General features: G+C 45.1%; 1 protein-coding gene across 2 annotated transcripts in view; it reads right to left on the minus strand.

Annotated features, from left to right (window-relative positions):
- Window positions 1-25479, minus strand: part of LRRC1 (leucine rich repeat containing 1) — a 129527-nt gene that overhangs the window by 34449 nt on the left and 69599 nt on the right. For both annotated transcript variants that reach the window (XM_001927688.6, XM_021098554.1), the window contains exons 3-4: window positions 12316-12394; window positions 8225-8314 (exon numbers count right to left, since the gene is read on the minus strand). In XM_001927688.6, coding sequence (XP_001927723.2) covers window positions 8225-8314; window positions 12316-12394 — 169 coding nt within the window. The remainder of the gene's footprint in view (window positions 1-8224; window positions 8315-12315; window positions 12395-25479) is intronic.

Raw genomic sequence — 25479 nt, forward strand, 5'->3', positions numbered from 1 at the left:
TCCCAGGCTAGGGGTCGAGTCGGAGATGTAGCCACCGGCCTACGCCAGAGCCACAGCAACGCGGGATCCAAGCCGTGTCTGCAACCTACACCACAGCTCACGGCAACGCCGGATCCTTAACCCACTGAGCAAGGCAGGAGATCGAACCCGCAACCTCATGGTTCCTAGTCGGATTCGTTAACCACTGAGCCACAACAAGAACTCCTTTATAATTTACATTTTAAAAACACCTGTCAATTTGGGGTGAATACAGAAGGCTTACCTCCTTAACCACACCAAGGACCCTGGGATTTGTGTTGGTTCGTGTTACTTTAAAAATATAATATACATTTTTAAATTATCTTTAAATTTTATCTGAAGGGGAAAAGCACAGGCCACAGTCACGAAAAGCACATCATTCTTGAGCAAAAATACTGCCAAAACACCAACAGGCTTGTGAACAGACAGAACTTATAACAACAACATTGCCTAGCGTGCTAACACCCAAACAGAATATCCTGTTAAGTAAGAAGCTTCTGACTATAAAACCTCTCAGCTTCTATCATTTTGGGATAATAGGGGAAATGTGTGTGTGTGGGTGCTACAGTAACAACAGAAAAAAAAGTCCTATTTTTGGATCCTTTCAAAACTCCAAAATTAATGTAAGATCAAGTGTATAAAGTAAGAGCCTTGCTGAGGTGGTGTTTCTCCATTATCTTAAACTATAAACGGAACAAAATGGGACCTTATAATCAGACTCTGTGGACCCACAGATGAAAGGTCCTCTAAAAAGAGTCTGTGAGGAACAAAGCACGTCCCTCGTAACCAGTTGGGTTTGCTTGGCGGACATGCTGCCCCTCTGCGCACGCGACTCTTCCAAAATGAATAAAATTATATCTATCGAAGCAATTGGGGCATGATATATTTTCCCTTCCAGTTCACAGTGCCAGGTGGGTCCCTTATTTCCTTGAGGCAGCCTCGTGCCTAATGGACAGCCCGGAACCTCACGAATACTTGTGCCCCAAGGCAGGGTCTTTGGAAAGATTGCCACAAGATGCTATGGACCATAGGAGTCATCCCCCTTCCGGAAACCTCCTCAAGGACAGGCCCTACATATGGGGAGCAGCCAGCACTGGCCGATTTTTAACGAAGGAAACATCCTCTGTAGTTGGTGACACAGGGGACAACAGTGCATCAAAGGCAAAGACGCTGTTTAGACGAGAGACTCCCACCTCCCACGGGGCTCCAAACCTCAGAGGATAATATGGTTGGTCCTTCTCCATTCAGCCCTTATCTGGTTCTTGAATGAATGAAACCGTGGGTTTGGTTCTCATCAATGACTTGCCCTCAGAATTCCCGCTGTGGCTCAGAGGTAATGAACCCGACTAGTATCCATGACGACTCAGGTTGGATCCCTGGCCTCCCTCAGTGGGTTAAGGATTTGGCATTTGCCATGAACTGTAGTGTAGGTCACAGACTCAGCTCAGATCTGGCGCTTCCAGGGCTGTGGTGTAGGCCGGCAGCTGCAGCTCCAATTTGACCCCTGGCCTGGCAACTTCCATATGCCGCATGTGTGGCCATAAAAAAAAAGAAGAAGAAGAAATAAAAAACTTGCCCTGCATGGTCACAGACCAAACACAGAATCCTACCAGCCCCTCCAGAACATGGTTCTCCAGGCTGCTCTGCTAAGAGCTGACATAAAATAGGATCTGCTTGACTGCAGATCTGGACCAGAGACATTAATACAAAAATGAATGGATGAATGATCTCCTCTCCTGGTCTTCAGAAAATAGCATCTTCAGTCAACACTTCTGGATGGTGCCTTCCCCAGAAAGGCAATCTGGTCCATGCAACTCCATCATCTCTGCATCTCTTTCAGCACCAAGAACATGCTGTTGAGAAGTGATGGGAGTGTGGGACTGGAAGCCAACTGTCTCTCCTTCAGAGGCCAGGCTCTTCACTGCAAGGCCAAGGGAAACTCCACCTACATTTATCAGCTGCTTCAGTCAATGACTGATATTATAGAGATGAAAGAAAGCATCAGGTATTTCTAAGACTTTTACAAATGTGACAGGAAAGATGCAGTATAAGAATTACTGTTCTTTAATACTCTGATGACTACTCATGACACCAGCAGGTTACTATAAGACATATTGCAGCAAGTGCTTTCCAAGAATTAACTTTATAGATGAGAAGCTAAGGCACAGAGAGGGGACTTGAGCATGGTCCCCCACAACTAAGAAGGGTCAGAGCCAGGACTCAAAAAGAATCTGCATTTTTTTCTTTTTTGGTGTTTTTGTCTTTTTAGAGATGCACCCGAGGCACATGGAAGCTCCCAGGCTAGGGGTCAAATCAGAGCTGTAGCTGCCACAGCCACGGCACAGCACACCATAGCCACAGCAATGGCAGATCCGAGCCGCGTCTATGACCTACACCACAGCTTCCCGCAACGCTGGATCCTTAACCCACTGAGCAAGGCCAGGGATTGAACCCACATCCTCATGGACACTAGTGGGGTTCGTTGCCACTAAGCCACAATGGGAACTTCAGAATCTGCATTTTTTTCTCACCGTCTTCTGCCATCCCTCACCCTTGCGTTTGTGACCTCAACTTTGTGAACAGGCAATACATTAACATTCATGTAAAACCAAGTGGCCAGTAAGGTCAGTAATTAGTTTCCTCCTACCCCCGGTCTTCAGTCCATTTCCTACCACCCAGACCCTTCTCTCCGGAAATAATCCTTTTTGTTAGTTTCTCGTGTATTCATCCAGAATTGCCTTCTGTGCAAAGACCAGCAGGTATGAATACATAGTCTTGTCTTCTCCTTTTTTACATGAAAGGTAGCATCCTATATAAAGTGCCTATGGCACTGTCATTTTCTCACTTAACAGATTTTTGTCTCATTTCTTTTCTGTACACATCAGCACTTTTTCTTTTTTTTTTTTGGCGGGGGTGCTGCACCCAGGGCATGTGAAAGTTCCCAAGTTCCCAGGCTGGGGATGGAATCTGAGCTGGAGCTGAGACCTATGCCACAGCTGTGGCAACAACACTGGATCCTTAACCCACTGCATCAGGCCAGGAATCGAACCTGCACCTAGCAGAGACCCAAGCTGCCACAAAGACAATGCCAGACCCTTAACCCACTGTGCCACAGTGGGAACTCCACCAGTATTTTTTTTAATTGCATAGTATCTGCCTGTTTTATAGACACTTTAGTTTTCATAACCATTCCCCTAGGAACAGATATTTCACACTTTGATTTTAATTTCCAGTAAATTCAATTTCTGTGTGATACCATTAGGAGGACCTCATCCTCCAACCAAAAAAAAAAAAAAACCACTGTTTTCTATCTTCCCTTTGGTCCCACCATTTTTACCACCAAATGGGGTTTAAAAAAAAAAAACAAAGAAACAAACACCTAACAAGCTCCTGTAGAAGAGTTTGCAAAAGGCCTTCTTTCCAGCACAATGATCTTCATGTTTTCTTCAGTCCCTGAGAGCGGGGACAAGAGTTACTCTCTTCTGTAAGTCAGAAATGTAGGCCAACTGTATTTTTAGGACTCTATTTCAGGGGCTGGATGAGAGGTTACTTTAAAAAATTTACATCTGTTCTCCACTATATTTTAAAAATTCCTTTCTAAACCACTTGGATTTTTTTTTTCCAATTTTGGTGGCCAAAACCATTACCAAAGAACAAAATAAACTCAGGTGCCCCAAGCAAACACATGGCAGTACACTATTAAACCATTAAAATAGAAAATCTGTAAACACTGGTGGCAAGGATACCTGACTGGGATGGGGGAGGTGCTTACACATTCTGAGTATTTCTGCTTTTTTAATATTAGGTGAATATTTAAGAAACCTCTGGTTACATATTTCCTTTGCTTTAGAAATTTTTCTTAAAATCTTTAATTTTGTTTTTGAAACAATAAATATTTTACAGAAATTCCCAGGCCTCAAAGGAAAAAAAAAAAAAGAGCAGTAAATACGGTAACAGTTTTCAAAAAGGTTGATTCTTCTTAGGCAGCCGGTACTAATAGGTCACCGCTCCCAGGGCGGCAGACGCAAAGTCACACCCACACGCTCTACTTCAGTCTGTGACAGAACCCGGGGCTTATCTACCTGCTCTATTTCTATGTGTAAACAGTCATACTCAGATCCTCACTGATAATAATCATTTAGTGACGACCACTGGGGTGTGGGCACCGTGCCAGTCCATTCCACCTATTTATTCTTCTAAAAGAATGCTACTTTTCAGAGTTCTCGTTGTTGCTCGGTGGTTAACGAATCCAACTACTTATGAGGATGTGGGTTCGATCCTTGGCCTCACTCAGTGGGTTAAGGATCCAGCATTGCTGTGAGCTGTGGTGTAGATCACAGAAGCGGCTCAGATCTGGCGTTGCTGTGGCTGTGGTGCAGGCTGGCCGCTACAGCTCTGATTCGACCCCTAGACTGGGAACCTCCCTATGCCATAGGTACGGCCCTAAAGAGACCAGAAAAAAAAAAAAAAAAAAAAAAAAAAAAAAAAAAAAAAAAAAAGAATGCTATTTTTCAAGGAAAAAGTTTAATTACACAGAGTAAAGATGTTTAGCTATACTTAGGCTTATTTACCTTTTTTTCTTTGTTTCTAAAGGTACTAGTTTCTTGATAATGGCAAAGGATATAGAACCTCAGGGAGTCAGATACACAAAGACAGAGCGGCTGGCTCATGATGAAGGCAGAGCAACGTTCCGTCAACTTTCTTTACAGAAAATGACTGTACAGCATTCAGCCCATAAAGTGACTGTGGAGGAACAGGCTAACGCGGTCCCAGCTCAAAGCTTCTAGGACCTAACTGGATTATCTATGATATCAGCCCAGAAACTAGCAGTGTGAAGGAGGTAGCACTGTGCGCCTTGTCCCAGGAATGTGTTCAGAGTGTCAGAGAAACGGCAGGGTCAGTACAGACACAGAGTCCCACGGCTCCAGGAGACAAGGTGGCCCGGGCGCACACACGAACACACAAACTGTACCATTAGCTTTCTGTGTGCAAAGGACTAAAGCGCTAATGGTGTGGGCTGATGGTGGGTCGGGGGATCTGCGAGTTTAGGATCTATTTCACCTCTTCCAATCAGTGGAGAAGGTTCCAGGGAAGTGGTCGACTTTCAATCATTAAGTGTGTGTGGGGGGGGGACCTCAGCCAGTTTGGAAAGAAAGGAGGCAGGCGAACATTTTTAAAGTTTGCTTTTGGAGTTCCCGTCATGGCTCAGTGGTTTATGAATCCATCTAGGAACCATGACGTTGCAGGTTCGATCCCTGGCCTTGCTCTGTGGGTTAAGAATCCGGTGTTGCCATGAGCTGTGATGTAGGTCGCAGACGTGGCTCGGATCCTGCGTTGCTGTGGCTCTGGCCTATAGGCTGGTGGCTCTAGCTCCAATTAGACCCCTAGCCTGGGAACATCCATATGCCATGGATGTGGCCCTAGAAAAGGCAAAAAAAAAAAAAAAAAAAAAAAAAAAAAAAATTTTAAATAAAATGAAATAAAGTTCGCTTTCCTGAAAGGCTTGGAAGCCCTCTGCTTGGTCTGAGCAGAGCTCAGCAGGATCTACATCACAGTAAAAACTCCACGACGCACATATGCTGCTACATTAACAAGCACTGCCAAGCGTCTATAACAGGGGTCTCCAAACTGCAAGTGAAACATATAGGCAGGAGACTTTTTAAAAGCAAATATTATATGCAACACCGATACACAAAAATGTTAAAGCTGATGGCAGAGCTGAGCTGGTGCAAACAGGGACCAAGAGAGACCACCCACGGGTCCTCAGGCTCCACAATGCCTGAGACAGACTTCCCCGGAACCCCTGGGGACCCAACAAGGCAGAGTTTGAGAACCACTGGTCTTTGACTTAAGGGACTTTCAAACTATTCTAGAGCAATGGCCCTCTGGACCCTTAAGAGTAAGCCTTCATAATTTTTACGCTTATTTAAAATATATATAGATGTGCTATGTACTAGTATATTGTATACATTACAAGATATATATGCACAAAGAGATCTTAGGTAGAAGGTAAAAAATACAATAAAATATTTATTATTAAAGACACAAAAATCGTTTGGGGTCTCATTAGTGAAAGCATTGAGACTGAAAGTAATATATTCTGTATTCCATCTTTTGTTTTACATTTGAGAAGAAAACTGATTCTAAATGATTCATTGTGATCCTTGTTTTATGGCTGTAACAGGTGAAAACGATTCCTAACAAACCTACACTGATCTAAGAACTGCGTCATCCACCGTACTTCCCACTACTAAGTTTTAAAAATTTGTTCTCATTATGGAAAGGTCTTTGTTGAAATTCAGCTGATAAATTCCTATCATCCCCGACATCAAACAACTGTTTGTGGAGAAGAATTAGAAGGTGGTGTACTTTTTTTCCTCTTTTTACAGCCGCACCCTTGGCATATGGAAGTTCCTGTACTAGGGGTCGAGGCAGAGCTGCAGCTTCCAGCCGATGCCACAACCACAGCCACACCAGATCTAAGCTGCATCTGCAACCTACACCACAGCTCATGGCAACACTGGACCCTTTACCCACTGAGCAAGGCTTGGGATGGAACCTGAATCCTCATGGAGATTATGTCAGGCTCTTAACCCAGTGAGCTACAGTGAGACCTCCACATTTTTATATCTTTTTTTTTTTTTTTGTCTTTTTGCTATTTCTTGGGCCGCTCCCTCGGCATATGGAAGTTCCCAGGCTAGGGGTCGAATCGGAGCTGTAGCCACCAGCCTATAGGCCAGAGCCACAGCAACGTAGGATCCGAGCCGCGTCTGCAACCTACACCACAGGATCGTTAACCCACTAAGCAAGGGCAGGAACCGAACCCGCAACTTCATGGTTCCTAGTCGGATTCATTAACCACTGCACCACGACGGGAACGCCACATTTTTGTATCTTTAACAAAGACTTTTTTTTTTTTTTTTTTTTTTGTCTTTTTGCCATTTCTTTGGGCCGCTCCCGAGGCATATGGAGGTTCCCAGGCTAGGGGTCCAATCAGAGCTGTAGCCACTGGCCTACACCACAGCCACAGCAATGAGGGATCCGAGCCACATCTGCGACCTACACCACAGCTCACGGCAACACTGGATCGTTAACCCACTGAGCAAGGGCAGGGACCGAACCCGCAACCTCATGATTCCTAGTCGGATTCGTTAACCACTGCGCCACGACGGGAACTCCAACAAAGACATTTTAAAACATCTACCTAAGGGGCATTTGTTTCCCTATTCCTTGTTAAATATCACCTTTCCTTTGAGGGACTAAATGCGCTGATGGCCATCACAAAAAAGGGTCATCAAATCTGGGACACTTTTCTCTTGGTGAAAAAACATGTGTGAGGTGGCTGATGTGGTTCGAGCAATTTTTCATGATCATTGATCATCTTGTTACAAGTGTTATAAAGAGTCTACAACTGGAGAGACCTGCTTTATCAAAGTGATCACACAGGTGGGTACCCGGCGCCTCGCCACACCCTGCAGGGACAGGAACATGCTTCTCGGGGCACTGAAAACACAAATGCCTGTGGGATGCTGGCTGCTGCCCACCCCCAACGGCTGATGCCTCATCCCCCCAGGGACCCACAGCGGAGCACTGCTAAGATGGTTCATCAGTGGAGTCACCCGTGGGAATGGGTACGTGCACGCTGATCCACCGGCATAAGCTTTCTTCAAAGGACTTTATTTCTTGCCGTGGCTGTCCTCTAAGCCAGCAACGTGGAAATGTGCCCGTCCCATCCCAGCCCCCTCCCCATGCCCACCTGCTCTCCACACACACCATCCTCACTCCCTGTCCCCAGGTCTACGGCGCACAAATTGTCAGACAGAGCTGCTGTTTAGGGACACGTGCCCCATGTTTTCAGTGAAATTACTGGGAGCAGCAGTTCCTAACAATATTCAATCACCGCCTCCAATGCACGTGCTGCTTCACTTCCGATAACTACTTTGGAATCCATCAGTGCAAAGAAAACTTCCAAAGAAATTAGGTTTTTCACGAGTAACAAGTGGCAGTGTCCCTTTTAACCATTAACATTTAGAAACGACTGGATGCAACAACCCAGAGGCTAGCTTCTTCTTCTTGGAGGTGATACTGAAGCTTGGGTAAGTAGCTTCCTGACTAGAAAAATAAGAGCTGTAAAGGGAAAGGCGGGTGGAGTTGATATAAATGCTCTTTCACTCTGATATACACAAACTTCACGTGAAAAACTTACTTGCCAATATTTTCAGGCAGAGACTGCAGTGAGATGTCATTCACAGAAAGACATGTCAAATTCTGCAGTTCAGGAAAGCTTTCTGGCAATCTAAAACAAACAAACAAAAAAGTTGTTATAATTGAAAAAGAGACGTGCATGTATGGTATATACGAAACACACATATAATGATTTCATCAATATGTGGGTTGAAATAACCTCCTAAAATTACATTATATACAGCATGTTTGTCTTTCCCTATTTATAAGAGAAAAAATAAGAACTTGGTCTACCTAGCAGTACAGCGGCATGATAAATACTAGTTGATAGCGTGACCCAGAGATAATTAGGGAGGAAAGATAGGCTGTAAGAATGAGGGAGAAGAAAACGTTGTGAGCCTACTGCATACCCTACGAAAGAAAATGTTACATAGTTCCTGCTGCTGACAGTGCCTAAGAGCAAAAATACTTTATTGATGAGCAGAAAATTGAAATTTTAGACCACAAGATGATAACAAACCACAAAAGAGCTGCTTAATAATATTTTTTTCCTGTGGCTTATAACACCAAGAGCAAAACTCTGGATTACTTACAACTGATCAACGGACAGCCCACTTTCTTAATATTTTTCTTTTAATTTAAGATGCCAATCACTTGAGATTATATGTTCCACAATATTCTACACCAAAAGACCTAGACTCTACTGAATAGTGAGGGTTCAAAGTAAAATTTGTATTTAAATACTTACAAAGAAAGTTTACTTTCAATATCTCTATCGTTACCAGTATTGGTGGAGGGAAGGAAAAAAAAAAAAACCCGCTAACTGAAGACAAAAAGATCTCATTGCATCTAGAATGCTGAAGATTCATTTTTATACATAAATCTACTATTATGGGGAAAAGGACACATAACTAATTTTTTTTGCAGGGAGGTGGAGGTAAGGACGTCTTGCCTTATTGATAAATCTCTAGGTTAGAATCATTCATGTCTTTCCTCTCTCTAGGTTCCTTTTTAAAAAAAGGTTTTTTCCTTTTTATGGCAGCACCTGCAGCATATGGAAGTTCCCAGGCGAGGCGTAGAATCGGAGCTGCACCACAGCCACAGCAATGCTGGATCTGAGCCACATCTGTGACCTATACTGCAGCTCACGGCACCACCAGATCCTTAACCCACTGAGTGAGGCCACGGATCAAACCCGCATCCTCATAGATATTTTGTTGCGTTCTTAACCTGCTGAGCCACAATGGGAACTCTTAGCTAGGTTCCTTTTTTAAAAAACACATCCTACATTACTGTTTGACATTTAATATAGATAATACCAAACTTCAATACCAAATTCAGGCCCCACAAGCCTGAGAATAGTAACTAGGACTTTCATAATGGATGAAATACATTCTCAGGATTGGCTTTTATAGACTTGAGAATGCTTTCATAGCGTAAAAAGGTAAGATTTTTAAAAAATTTATCATTAGATGAAATTTATCTGAGTTTTTAACTGGAAACTATATTATAATTTTAAAACTAGCTAAAATGGTCTTCATTATAAGGCAAATGTATTTTTAAATGCCTGATTTGCTTTTATACTGGCTGTTAACACTAAGAGCCAAACGAGTGATACGATGTGACAAGGAAGCTCAGACTTAAGGTCAGGAGAATGGAACGCTGGTCTGAGCTGCCACTCAGGGGCTGCAAGATCTCAAGAGGTCCTTTAACCTCTGGGAGCCTCAGTCTCTGCAGCCATAAAATAAGTAGGCCACATTAAATAATTTTTGAGGTCCCTTCAACTCACAGATAGATCTTAATTCTTAAAAGAGCACACCTACTGAATTAAAATGACTTTCCTTTTAGGAACCTACCAGAGAGAAGACCAGGATAAAAACTGAGTAGGGCCTCATACGATGCAACATGTTCTGGTCCAGAGAGTTTTGAGATAAATGGTAAGGTCATATGTCAGCAGACAGTAGGGGAAAAAACTAAAGACGTAGGAAAGGGGATTAAGCAATAGCACATTTAATCAAAAACTCAAGGACAGAATTATGAGTATTTCCCAGCTGCCTAACCCTACAAGCTGCCTGACCCTACAAGCTGCCTAACCCTATAAGCACAAAGAGCTTAGCTCAGTTCAACAGACACTTACTGAGGGCTCACTCCCTTCCAGAGATTACAGTAAGGCTGGGGATACAGCAAAGAATGACAGAGAAAAACAGGCCCACTGAGGAGCCTTGGTCAAACGGGTGGCTTATGTGTAGAGTTCAAGCATTAGGAAAAGAGGAGGCAGAGAGCATGACAGAGCCAAAGGAGGGGGCGCTGTGGGGAGTAATCAGGAAAGGACCCCTGAAGAAACGTGATGCTGCATCTTAAGCTGGGCAAAAGGGTTGGCACAGTCAAAACAGACGGGGAGTGAAATCGGTGAGCCCTGAGCCCCTCATTACAGCAGAGCACGATGTCAGACAAGGCGATTGAGCACAATGAAGGTGGAAAAGGCAGGCCAAGGTCAGAAGGAGGGCAGAAGAGGCTACACAGCACATCAAGAGCTCCAGGTGCATTTTTTTTTTTTTTTTTTTTTTTTTGACCATGCCCAGGACATGCAAAAGTTCCTGGACCAGGGATGGAATCCAAGCCACAGCTGTGACCCGAGCCACAGCAGTGACAACGCCAGATCCTTGACCCGCTGCACCACCAATGGAACTCCTCCACTTGATCCTATGGGGCAGGGATCTACAGAAAGATTTGAGGAAGAGGGACAATCATACAGACAGTGGTTAAAAAAGGGGGCAAGACTTGAAGAGAGTAGTGAGTTAGAAAGCTATTAGGTTAGAGGACTATTTTCCATTAAAATAAGTATTTTTAGTAACATAATAACTAAAATCCAAAAGAGAAAACCAGGATTATTTTTTTTTCTTTTTTTTTTTTGTCTTTTTTGTTGTTGTTGTTGCTATTTCTTGGGCCGCTCCCGCGGCATATGGAGGTTCCCAGGCTAGGGGTTGAATCGGAGCTGTAGCCACCGGCCTACGCCAGAGCCACAGCGACGTGGGATCCGAGCCGCGTCTGCAACCTACACCACAGCTCAAGGCAACGCCGGATCCTTAACCCACTGAGCAAGGGCAGGGACCGAACCCGCAACCTAGTCGGATTCGTTAACCACTGCGCCACGACGGGAACTCCCCAGGATTATTTTAAAAACATATTTACTTCTTAAAAATAAGCAGATATGGGGGAAAAAAAAAAAAAACCTAAATGGGGGATTCCCTAGAGATTCTCATACTAAGTGAAGTCAGTTAGAATGAGAAAGACAAATACCATGCAATATCACTTACATGTGGAATCTAAAATATGGCACAGAACATTGGAAATCAACTATAATAAAAAAAAAATAAATAACAAAATATGGCACAGATTACAGAACGGAAACAGATTCACAGACGTGGAGAGCAGACTTGCAGTTGCCAAGGGGAAGGGGGAGGGAGTGAGATGGATGGGGAGTCTGGGGTTAGTGGATGCAAGCCATGACATTTAGAATGGATAAGCGATGAGGTCCTAGTGTATAGCACAGGGAACTGTATCCAGTTTCTTAGGATAGAACATGATGGGAGATAATGTGAGGGAGAGAAAAAAAAAAAAAAAAAATATATATATATATATATGGGTCACTTTGCTATATAGCAAAAATTGACACAACACTGTAAATCAACTGTAACAAATTTTTTTTTAAAAATGGGGCATTCCCCCAGTGCTCCAGATCCATGAAAACCCTAGCAATTTTGAAAGGGATCAGATGAATCTCAAATTTTAACTTAACCTCATTTTTCTATATGTTTAAAAAAAAAAAAAAGGAATGGAAACGCAGAATACTTTTCTATCTTCTGAGGTTGCTTATAGAGTCTTGAGAAACCTTAGAAATGGGCCCGCCCACCTGGCCCAGGGAGACCTCGGGAACAGACTTCCAAGGGTGAGGGGTGTCTCTCCACTGCTGTGTGGGCACCAATTCGGTCATCCTGGCAACACTGCTGCCTGGAACCCACTGGTTGGTCAGTGGGATCATGACTGAGCCAAGAGCCGTAAGGAGGGGCTCCTGACAGCCCGGTGCTCAAAAAAGACAAGCAGAAAGGTTACCTCGTCAGTGGGTTTCCGCTGAAGTCAGCGATCTGTAGTGCTTTACAGAATGAGATGCTCTCTGGAATTTCAGGAATATCTGCAGAAGTAAAGAAGATGCCTGTCATTTACTACCATCATTAAGAGTTCTGGTCATCCTCAAGCTGGACCCCCCTCACTCGGGAATACGTGCAAAGTATTACCTCTTTCAAATGCGGCATGGATTTCCAAAGAACTTTTCTACGTTTATTTTACATTCACTCTCCTAATAGAAGATAGCTTCTACACAGAAGCCCATTAAAGAAAAACATTAAAAACCACCACCACCACCAAGCCCCCTCACCTCATCAAAAGTCATTGAGGCACCGTAATTCCCATTAGGCTTTATTTCCCTTATGTTTTCCTAGGGTTGTATCAGTACAAAGTACCCTAAAGTATGCATTTTTAAATTATGCATTTCCTTCTGATCTTAAGCATACTTTGGAAAATACAGAAAAATCTAAAGAAGGAAAAAAAAAATCCACCAACATTCCCATCACCCAGATATAATGTTGTATTTTGATGTATTTTTTAACGGTCAGACACACACCCAGAGTGTATGTATAAACAGATTATATTTCAAGATACTAGGTTCATGCTTCACTTGATGATATTTTACAAACCTTTCCCCCTTTCATTATTTTTCCAAATAGTCTGCTATTCTTAGTGGCAGAAAAGTCCACTGCATATACTTTCATACCTCATTTCACCAATCCCCTATTGTTGGACATTTAGGCTGTTCCCAAGTTCCTAATGTTATACAAATATTTAGGTCCATTTCTGATTATTTCCTTAGGCTAAGCTCCCAAAGTGTAATTACTGTGTCAAAGGCACTAGCACTTGATGAATAGCGTTACATTGCTTTTGAGGGGGCAAGTCACACCTATTTATATTTCCACCAGCAGCACAAGGTGCTCAACCCAACATCCTTCCCCTTCCTTTCTTTCTCATATATTTAAAAAACTGCCCATGTTATTTATTGGTAAAAACAGCCTGGCAACATTTTGTTTTATATTCCTTTTATTACTAATGAGGCTGAATATTTCTCCTTGTTTACCTGCCCAACTAAATACGGCAATTTTTGAAATGACCAAAACCGTTATTTTAAATGTCTCTTTCTCTTGGTTTAAAACCTGAGCGTATGGCTTTTTGGGCTGGCGAAGGTTTAGTTCATAGCATTTCATTTCAAGAATGCATTTATTTTGGATGTACTAACATTAAGAAGGGCTAAAATAGAACAGGTTCTCTTGATCTCATGCTGTTTCTTTCACCAGCTCGACAAATGCAAGCTGAGCCAAAACTTACCTAATATTTCTAAAGCGGGGGTGAAAAGGAGATGGGAGAAACCAAGGGGAAACGAGCGCCCTGCTCCAGCACCACAAAGGAATCAGAGCTACATAAGAGCGTCTCAGTACAAATTTACGAGCTTGAAATGTTTAAATCTGCGGTGACATTTGCCTCACACTTTTCTCTGCCTTGCATGGTCATATACGGTAGTGAGGAATACACACTACTTATGATCCCAGTTTCATACATGTGACAGCTATACACACACACATACACACACATATCCATGTATGGCTTGTCCATAGTTGAGTCTGGAATGGATTTTAAAAACACACAGTCATTTGTGGGCCCTAAGGTACACACAGCATGGTAATAAGACCTTCCACACATTACCTTACTTAATCTCAACATAAATTATTGTGACTCCCACTGCACAAAAGGGACACTAAGGCTTGGAGAGATGAAGTGACCTGCCTGACATCAGAGGCCACTTTACCAACCACTGGCCCTCCGGTGCTGAGGTCCCCACACTGCCATGCTTAAGGACCAACAAACTAGTGACTGAGTACAACAAAAAAGAGGCAGACTCACAGACACAGAGAACAAGTTAGAGGTTACCAGTGGGGAGAGGGGAGGGGGAAGGGCAGTGTGGGAGAGGGGAGTACCAGGTGCAAACCATTGGGTATAAAATACAAAGTTATAAAATACAAAGAATAGATTGTACAACATGGGGAATAGAGCCAACATTTTGTAAGAACTGTAAGTGGAACATAAGTTTTAAAAATTGTGAATCACATATCATATACCTGTAACTTATATAATATTGCACATCAACTACGCATCAATTTTTTAAAAAAGGGAAAGATCAAAAAAAGAACAAAGGAACCCAGGTACACCCATTCATTGCTGGGTCAGCATGGCTACCCAGGCAGGAGAAGCTGGCCTGGATGAAAGGTGCCGGTTGGCTTCCCACCCCTGATAGTCCCTCCTCTGCCACCACATCAGGTCCTGGTGAGCAGTTTTAATAAGGCTGAGAGAAGAGGTGCCAGGGCTGCTTCTGTCACCTCACAAGTGCCAGGGGAGAGGGTCGGGCTGACACCCACATGCACATCATACAGCAGCTTTCTGCCTGATCCAAGGAAAGATCAAGGAAACAGAGAAGGAGGAAAGGCAGTCAATGGGGTGGAATCAATATTTTTCAAAGCATCAGAAACACGACTGAAGCTTGGGAAGATGGACCCACCCAGGGAACATATGAATATCAGCCGTAAGGAACTCTGGTCGGGGCTGGTCTGGAGTTAGGGAAACTGCCAGGGAGGGAACAGAGCTGGGCAAAGTGCAGACAGAGATGAATGAGAGGTCTCCTTCAGAGGAAGGCACTCCCTCCCTAAGCCAACCTGCTTATGCACAAGATCAGCAAACACAACATAGATCTCAACTCCAAAGACCATTTCTTTCTACCACAGGCATGTTCTTAACCTGACAGAAAAGAAGGTATTTGGAATTCCCATTGTGGCTCGGCATGTTAAGAATCCAACTAGTATCCCTGAAGATGTGGATTCGATCCCTGGTCTTGCTCAGTGGGTTAAAGGATCTGGCATTGCCATGAGCTGAGGTGTAGGTCACAGATGTGGCTAAAATCTGGTGTTGCTATGGCTGTGGCTGTGGCTGTGGCCAGCAGCTACAGTTCCAATTCGACCCCTAGCCTGGGAACTATCACATGCCGAGGGTGTGGCCCTAAAAAGATTAAAAAAAAAAAAAGAAAAGGTATTTGCCTATAAAAATAAGAGCTTTAAGGAAGGCATGAGTTTGAAGAGTCCTGATTACTGGTTTGCTTTAGGTTATGAAAAATATCAGAAAAGAAAACTAAGGATGGGAACAGCTACTCCTCCTTAAATACCCAGCTAAAATATCACACCCTCAGGCCCAGCTCCTTTGGGCTCCAAGATTAGGTGGGATTCTCTTGCTATCAGGTTCTTGGGGCTTTGCCTTCACAAAATCTGTGCCAGTTGGAATTAAATAATTGTTTGGCGATGGCCAACTGCCTTTATTAAACTCTAACTCACTGGGAAGAAAGACTACTGTGGCCTTGTCTGTCACTACACTCTCAAAGTTGACACATTACAGTTGGCCCACAGGTTCCGTATGGGGATTCAATCAACTGTGGAGCAACATTTTTAATTCCAGAATGTTCCAAAAAGCAAAACTTGAATTTGCTTCATGCAGTAACTATTTGCATAGTGTTTACATTATATTTACAATTATTTACATTGTACTAGGCATTATAAGCAATCTAGAGATGATTTAAAGTATATGGGAGGATAGACAAGCTTATATGCAAATGCTATGCCATTTTATATAAGGGGTTTGGGTGTCCTCAGATTTTGTGAGGGGATCCCGGAACCATTCCCTCTGTGGATACCAAGGGATGATTTTATTAAGCTTAAATGGCCCACAGGTACTGAACTGCTGAGCAAAGGAAACACTCACATTGCTAAGCCTCTGCAAGAACAGCTGCCCTCTAATCTGAGTCATGGAATAGCCCCAGTAGGGTGGGAATGATCTCTGTTTTTACTAGTAAAAAAAAAAAAAAAAACCTCCTGGTCCCAGGTCTCTTATAAGAGATAGAATAAAGCTTGCTGTATTTATGAACATAAATATATAAATATATATTTTATTTATAAATAATCTATAACATTAAATAATATATGTTATTCTTAACTGATAGCTCCTTTAACTGACTTCAAAACATTTTACTCTGGACATAGGTGAGGCTTAAGACTAAACATGTGAAATATACTCATAAAAATCTCTTATGGATGAGGCCAAGACTGACCACCAACCTCACGAAAAAACTGCAACTTGAATCCTTTCCCTCGCTCCCTCTCTCACCACTCACATCCATTTTCCAAATCCTTCTGATTCTTCTCTCATTTTTTTCCCCATCCATCTACTTCTGTCCATTCCCATTACTATCAACCTAGTTCAGGCCTCAATCACCAAGAAGCTATGCGATCCCCTTAAATGGTCTCTCCCTGTATCCTGTTAGTCCTCCAGCAAATCAAAACAGCCACAAAAGCAAAGTGCACCAGTTTTCCACATGGGCTGGGTCTGTGCCCTCAGACAAACTCCTTAACCTACCTGGGCCTTAATTTCCTTATCTGTAAAATGGGTCATCAGTAGGTATTTTTCAAACAGTGCCCGCATATGATACTTTAAGCACTGGTTAAGTCTCGAGAAGGGAGAAAATCAGACAAAGAAGGATGTTTGCTTTGAGCTAAATAAATCAGAGCAGAGGGAAAGCAAGGGCAAGAATGGGCCCCACTGGCTACAAAGCGGGGAGAGGGTAAGCCCCGGGCAGAGTGTGCATGAACCTCAGGATATCAGTGTGGGGCCTTCTGGAGAGAAGGCTGGAAAGATCTCTTGACAGCAGACTACCAAGGCCAGGCTGAGCTGTTGACAATTAATTTGCTAGACAAGGAGTTTCCTCTTCTCTAAAAAAAGGATAACCACAGCTCCAGCTTAGGGTTGTCACAAGGGTAAAGGAGAGTGACACAAATGAAAGCACAGGGCACACATTGCTGGACCTCTTTATTTTTTTTCCTGGGTGGGGGAATCAGAACAGAGAACCACTATTTTCCATTCAAGTCTGAATAATTTGAGTAAGAGTAGCATTATTAACAGAGATGAGAGGGCCAAGAGGGCTTTTGCTGCCTTTTTAACTGAGAAGCAAAAACAATTAAGCCCCACATAAACATCTATTTACATATAAACAGTAGAAATAACTAATGAGGTTTTTCCTCTCATTGAGGTACCCCAAAACTTTGCACTGCCAACACTCAACTCAGTCCAAGCTTCCATATAAAGTGAAACAAAAAAATTTTAACCATATTTTTCACAAATTCAAACTTGCTTTGTTTCATGTATGTCCAAGAATAGAAGCTTAAACTTTGATATTTTTAAAAATCTTTTTATTAAAGTATAGCTGATTTACAATGTTGGGCCAATTTCTGCTGTACAGCAAAATGACCCAGTCATACATATACATACATACATATACATATATATATATATATATATATATATATATATATATATATACACACACACACATTCTTTTTTTCATATTATCTTCCATCATGTTCTACCCAACAGACTGGATATAGTTCCCTGTGCTGCCCAGCAGGACCTCATTGCTTATCCATTCTAAATGTAATAGTTTGCCTCTACTAACCCCCGACTCTCTCTCCCTGTCCCCCCCAACCCCCGCAACTACAAGTCTGTTCTCCAAGTCTGTGAGTCTGTTTCTGTTTCGCAGATAGGTTCATCTGTGCCATATTTTAGATTCCACAGATAAGTGGTATCATATGGTATCTGTCCTTCTCTGACCCACTTCATTTTGATATTTACAAAATGCTTGAGAATGACTGTAAAATTAAGCAAATCTTTTCCCCATAACTTTCTTAAGATAACTTTAAGTTGGACCTGCTCTAAGCAATCATTATGTTTTAAATCAGAACGGCTTTGAGTTAGACATAGTTATACTTAAAAAGATAAAAATACCAAATATGCCGTTTACATATAACCATTACTGCTGCCTGTATACAGGAGACTGATATCAGCCCTAAATGCTGCAGTGCAACCCCCTCACCCCCGCTTCAATACCCCCAAGCAAACAGTCACGCTGGCACCATGCGCCCAGGGGCTTCTGAGAAAGAATACGATTCTCATGGCAGATCCTGTTATTCAGAAAGTGACTTAGAAGGACAGTCTCTGCCCTTCCTGGCACTCCTGTTTTCTTCTCCACACCCATTTTTAACACATCAGGCTGGGGTTCTACCTTCCCCAACCCCCTAACCCACAAAAGTCATACACAGGCTTAGCCTACAATCCTCTATTAGGAACCAGTTGCCCAGCATCCTTAAGGGGGAACCACGCCCTTTCCTGAAAAGCTATCACCTTCTTAGGGCTCCCCTTGTGATGGATACAGGTTGGACAAAGTGACCTCTCGGTTCCTTCTAAGCCTAATTGAGTTTAGAAACTCCGGGACATTTCCTTTCATGGAGAATTGTGGGCACACAGTCTGTTCAGTCTATGGTCACAGCCCCTATGCACAGCAGGCTAAGTTCTTTCTGAGTCACCTGTGTTTCCTCTGGTTCTCTCTTCTCCTGGGTTCCAGACCTATCTGATGTCAGCAGTTATAGTACGAGGCTCTCTCCACCAAGGCGCCCACGGAAGGCTAAGCAGAACAAAAGTCTGATATATTTGGTGGCTGTTCTCTAAGCTTATCGAATTCACACTGATACAGCATTTGGGAGTAGAAAGTTAAAGGAGACCACAAATGCTTAAAGAAAGCAAACTATTACCATCTATCAATTCGTCTTTTTGGAACATTGCAAAGAACGACATTTTAAATCTCAGGACATATTCTAGGGAAGGCTGGTAAGCTGAAATGTTATTACGGAAAAGGGGGCAGGACGGACACCGGTCATCAGCTACACATTAGCTCTGCCAGCCCCACAGCAAGGCTGCGTTCCTTGCTTCCTTAGGACAGGGTCCCAGCCAGGCGGAGTCCAGGCACAGACCAGCTCCTCCCCTGTCGCTGCCTTGCTGCCTCAAGGCCCTGTCACCCGAACACCTGCGAGGGACAAACAGCCACTGCTGCTGAGCCTCCGGAAGGGCTTGCTCAGTGTCAGGCACGATTCTGAGCACGCTGTGCAAATCACCTCACTTAAATCTTCACAACTCTGCAAAAGCTCCCATGATTTCCATTCCCTGAATGAGGAATTGAAAGGGTGAGGGTCTGGCCAAGTTCACAGAGCTAGCTGACAACGTCAGACGCAGCCCAAGTGCCCTGCTGCCACGGGCCACCGACGTGTGTGTGCCCCACATGGGAGGGTGAAGGCGAGGCCCCTGTTGCAAGGATGCTGCTGTCTCTGAATCTCCAGCTCAATACAAGGGAGCCAAGGGGGAAGGGCTCCATCCCACTGGCCTCTAAAGGCAGCTTTAATCTTTCTCTTTACCTAATTCTTCTGATGAAATAGAGTCAAGGCAATCATTCATTTTCAAGATAATATAATTGAAAATACCAAAGTAGCAAAGAAGAAACCTTAAAACTTAATTCTGGGTATTCCCGATGTGGTTAGTAGGTTAGGGACCCGAAATAGTCTCCATGATGATGTGGGGTCAATCCCTGGCCCCGCTTAGTGGGTTAAGGACCCAGCGTTGCTGCAAGCTGCGGTGTAGGTCACAGATGCGGCTTGAACTTGGTGTTGCTGTGGTGTGGGCCTGCAGCTGCAGCTCCAATTTGACCTCTAGCCTGGGAACCTCCATATATCGCAGGTGTGGCCACAAAATAAGTAAATAAAGCTTAATTCTGTGGTATGGTTCCTCTTTACCAACTTTTGATTATGACGTAGCATTGAAATTGAGTATGGTACATCTGATGAAGCACAAATATTAAAATATTTCATCCATATTTCTTGCCTAATGTAGCTCCTCTGAGGGAAGAGAAGGAATGTAATTAGTGCTATTGACAAAAACGGCACCAGAGTATCATAAAATTTCAATTCAATCATCCCTGAATTCCCCTCAGGCGGACAGAGCCTCCCAAGGTGCCCAGGATTCCTCCTTTGCGACACATTGCTCAAAGGTGAGTATCTATAAAAATGCCCCCAGCAGCTCGCATCCCCACTAGATGCACCCTCCTCGAGCTCAGGGACCAGACCCATCTTGTCACAATGTCTCCCCAGTGTTTAGCTCTGGGCAGGCCTGCGGCAGGTGTGCGACACCACTGACTTACAAACTGCACCGGACCCCAGGGCCAGCACCTCCCTTAACACGGGTCAACTTACACTCCCCCGTGCCTCGGTTCCAACAAAACAGGCAGCACCCACCAAACCAGGCTATTGAGAAGGAAGATGAGCTTATGCACAGGTAACGTGCAGCAAAGCACACAGAGTAAAGGCCTAGAGGGGGAGGGGAGGCGCCCCCCGCCCAAAAGGGGCCCAGGCCAGTTTTGTTGAGTGCGGGTCACTTTTTCTAGCAACGTGTGGGGTCTAGGGTGCATGCCCAGACCAGCGGGGCAAAGGCCATCAAGACTGTCGGCCCAGAAAGTACAGCATCTACCCCAGGACTGTGCTATCGGCATCTTAGACAAGAAATGCGCAGCTCTACCAAAAGTTAGGAACCCAGGGCAGCATCTCAAGGCCACCTCACTGATGTCAAACCAAACAGTAAAAGGGCACAAGCCAACGGTGCCATGGCAACGACGCCACCCCTGAACTGCCCTCGGAGATGCAAGGACAAAGATGAGCAGGGGTCAACGTGGCTCTTCAAGAGGCCCACGGGGGCCAGACTCTAACCTGCCCTGACCCCTGCAGCGTCATTCAACAAGTCCTCGTGAGGCAGGTTCATGGTGAACCACTTCCCTATTCGGGTTTAATCACATCCCTATTTCCCATCTGCAAAGAGGAAACAGGTAAGACGCGGCCTGCAGGTAAGCCCGCTGGGGTTCCCGTCTCACGGAAACCATCGGCGTCCCTGTGGAGCACCTTTCATATTTAATAAAGTCAAAACAAAACTCAAGATCAGAAAGAACCTGGTCTTCTTTCCAATGCAACGCTGTCCCTCCTGTGAGAAAGGAACAAACCCAGTGGATTAACACCCTTGCTCTGAACTTCCCTCCCACCCCGTTCCCCGCTGGGAATACGTGTGCACCAGGGCCCACCTGCTGATGCAGGGCTGATGCTTGAGCTCCTGTTGGTCGCCATGGAGACACACACACACACACACACACACACACACCCTTCCTTCAACCACACACATATCTTATACTGTGCAGCACAATACTTGTAACTGTAGATGAAAATATGAAATTGCTCCCCACTGCCTGGGGCTCAGAGAAGCCTCCTTTGAAAGGGTCACCTGGCAGTTGCTGTCACAGCTACTCTGGACACAGGTGGGAAGTCTGGGGCACCAAGAGGACAGCCGGAGACAGACTCAAGGTCAGGAAGGGATGGGTATGGGTCTGAAAGAGGAACCATTCGCCTTGAAGCCCTGCTACATTGCTTGACTGCATGGCCCCAAATAGGAAGAACTGTCATTTTGTCTCTGATCCTGATGACAAATACTGGGGCAGCTGGGGGGCGGGGGGGAGGAGAAGTAGCCCCACAAACAGATGAACAGATGCAAAAGCAGGCCTGGAAGCCTAACTGCCCAAGGTCACTGCTCACGTGCAGAAGAGCTCAGCTTTGCAATCCTGGTCCATCTGCCCCAAGGCCGAGGGAGAGAAGAGAGTCGGAGTCCACTGGCTCTCAACGTGCTGCAGAAAGAGAGGCCGGAGGAGATGCACGTGGGAAGACAGAGGAGGGGAAATACAGGCCTGCAGTTCCTGAGATGCCAGAGGAGAGGATGCCAGAGGGAACTCCTGCTGTGGGGGCCAAGGGTCCCCAACAGACAGTGAGGACAGAGCTGTAGGGGCAGAGCCAATAAGTCCAGGGAAAGGGATCCCTGAGAGGATGGGCTGACATGAGAGCCAGCAGGTAAGGTGACGCTGGGCTGGGCCACAGGAACCCAGGGGTCGCCAGCAGAATGGCTCATAGGGAATCAAACCTCAAAGGCTGAGAAGCCAGGTTACCCCACCAGCTCCTAGGGATAAAGAGGAGGTGGAACAGTAGCTGTCCGATTCTAGTCTCAGACACGGTGTCCCTAGTTGGCAAAATGAGGAAATGGGGACACGACAATGACATGACTTTCTGACTCTGAAGCCAGATGTCTTTATTTAAAAGGGCTGCGCCACTGTGCTGTTTAATCAGAGATTATAGCCTGACTGGGTAGGGGGAGGGGGGCTGAAATCTCCTGGCTTTTTACTAAATGACAAGGCATTTTTTCTTATCAAAATAAAGACTTAACAATCCTGTGCCACAACCCCATGTAAAATAAATTCTGCTGCTCCATTAAACCTGAAAGTCTGTGAGCATGGGGTGGGGTGTGCCAAACAGCCTGGCAATTGGGAGGGGGGGCGCTTATAGGCTTGAGGAGAAGACCAAGGTCATTGGGAAAGCTCACTGTAATGTGGGTTGGTTTTTGTTTTTCGCTTTTCTTTTCTTTTTAGGGCCGTGCCTGTGACATATGGAAGTTCCCAGGTTAGGAGTCGAATCGGAGCTGCAGCTGCCAGCATACACCACAGCCACAGCAATGCTGAATCTGAGCCACGTCTGTGACCTACACCACAGCCTGCAGCTATGCCAGATCCTTAACCCACTGAGCAAGGCCAGGGATCAAACCACATTTCCACTGAGACAATTTCAGGTCCTTAACCCACTGAGCCACAGTGGGAATTCCATGTGTCTGGGACTGATCTTTCTATTTGGAAGGCTGTGGGGTGGGCACAAAAGCTGCCAGAAGTGGGATGAAGGGAGCATGTATGCTCAGGTCCACCTCGTCTCAGAAGGCTACACGGGGAGTTCCCATTGTGGCGCAGTGGTTAACGAATCCGACCAGGAACAATGAGGTGGCAGGTTCGATCCCTGATCTTCTTGCTCAGTGGGTTAAGGATCTGGAGTTGTCGTGAGCTGTGGTGTAGGTTGCAGACGCGGCTCAGACCCCGCATTGCTATGGCTCTGGCGTTGGCCGGCAGCTACAGCTCCAATTAGACCCCTAGCCTGGGAACCTCCATAAGCCGCGGGAGCGGTCCTAGAAAAGGCAAAAAGACAAAAAAAAAAAAAAAAAAAAAAAAAAAAAGAAGGCTACACGGAAGGGGCGCGCAGGGTGAGGGGAGGCCAAGCATGAAGACTTCAGAACCTCATTCCTGTCCACGTCATCGGGGAGGAACCAAAGGGTGCAGGTGCAGACGAGGGAGGAGCCCACAGGCTGGAAGACCCCCTTCCCACAGCAGAGGCAAGTGACAAAACCCCCAACCTGAAACATCCTCAGCAAAAAGTGAACCCCGCATCTACGAGGCAGGGCCGCATGCAGGGGGGGTAGGGGGCAGCGGTCAGCCTAGCACAGAGAGTGGGGTCCCATCAAAAGACAGGATCCAAACACAACAAAGACTAAACATCCATGAACAGAAAGAGGCGTAAAAAGGGATGCTGAAATACTGAATGCCGGGACTCCAGGCTCACTCGGTACATCACACTGCTTCATTGAGAATATTTACTACTCCAGTAAAACAGGGCCTTCTGTGCCAGACAGGCTGGCTGGCTGCTGGCTGCCTGACTCCATCCTGCTTAAAAATATCTGGAATTGTCCAACGAGACTGCGTATGAACACATGATCCCCGTCTGCAGTTGCTGTCCCAGCTGCTCCTCTGGGTGTGCAGAGGGGGAAAGAAAATAATACTGAGAAACAGAGATTTTTTTTTTCAAAGGCATCATCCCATTGATCATATTATTCCCACCCCCATGGACTCGCCCAGGAGGCAGCCAGCCTTGTAGACAAAGATGTGATCCCTGCCTAGGCAGCCTTCCCAGTGCCTGGAAGGGAAGGTGGAACAGACACCATAGAGCAGAAGGGACAATGTGGCCTCTGCGTGGTGAAGGGGGAAGGCAGGACAGGGACCCTTTGTCAAAGTTTTAAGTCTTGGGAATTTGTGCCGGGAAAAAAACTTTCCCAGCCTAGAGGGTTTTCACCTAATTCCAGCCACAATTACAAAAATAACCTTTATGCCTCAGCGTTTCCTCCCCAGCAGAGTTGGCTAAATAAACACAAATATGTCCTGAAATACAAGATCTCCTGTTTTGAAAAAAAAAAAATTAACCAAAGGGTAAGAAAGAATTACAGAATAGTGAATGTTAGGCTTCATACAGAATGAGAAGTGGGATGGAAACATGGAGTTTGGAGTCTTTTTTACTTGCCCTCCCCCCAAAATAAAATATATGGGATTCTGCATAATCTCTACTTAAACCTCAAGATGACAGTAACTAAACACCACAAACTAAAAACCAGTATTTGTATTCACGTACTACTTCCGCATTCATGCAAAATCACAGCTCATTTTAATTACTCCCACTAATATGGACAAAATCACAATTACCGGTATGTGTGCCCCAAAATCCTCTAAGGAAATGAAGTCTTCCAATGGATTCCAGAATGTTTTGATCCAGAAATGAAGGCTGGAGTTCCCTGGAGGCCTAGTAGTTAAGGATCTGGCATTGTCACTGCTGTGGCATGGGTTTGGTTCCTGGCCCGGGAATTTCCGCACACCACGGGCATGGCCTAAAATAAAACTGAAATGAAGGCTTCAGCTTTCCCCCAAGTCCCCTGCACCTTATAAGACCACAGACCCTTTCCCTGCCCTGAACTAAGAATAAGCACCTGGAGTCAGGGTACCCCCACCCCACCGTGGATTCTGGGGCTGACCCTGGGCTGCTTGCGTTACCTTCATAAATGCACTTCACCATTCCAGTTAGACTCCGTGATTGTCAGCTGGGATAAACATCCTCTCACTACTATTCCCCACCACGCCACACACATTTTTGCCAACTGACAGCCCACAGGATGAGTCATTCGGACTCCTAAAAGCACGCTCTGGGTAACACACAGAAGAGAGGACAGCGCCCGGGGGCCAGGAGAGGACAATGCACCCTCCAGACTCCAGGCCCAGGGAGATGTCCCCTGGCCCAGGTAAACTCTCCAGGACATGGATGCTCCACCATTCCCACCAGCCTTTTCGCAGGCACATCCCTAACCAGGGCCAGCAAAGCCACTGAGCATCCCGGACACTGGGGGTTCCCAAACTGCACCAAACAGAGGAATCACTCAGCGCGCTCACCTGATGAGTGAAAGGGCTCGGCCCACTCCGAGCAATGAACTCACGGGCCTGGAGTCGGGAGAAGGACTCTGTGTTTTAATCCA

This window comes from Sus scrofa, chromosome 7, assembly GCF_000003025.6.
Source record: "Sus scrofa isolate TJ Tabasco breed Duroc chromosome 7, Sscrofa11.1, whole genome shotgun sequence".
Lineage (NCBI taxonomy): Eukaryota > Metazoa > Chordata > Mammalia > Artiodactyla > Suidae > Sus > Sus scrofa.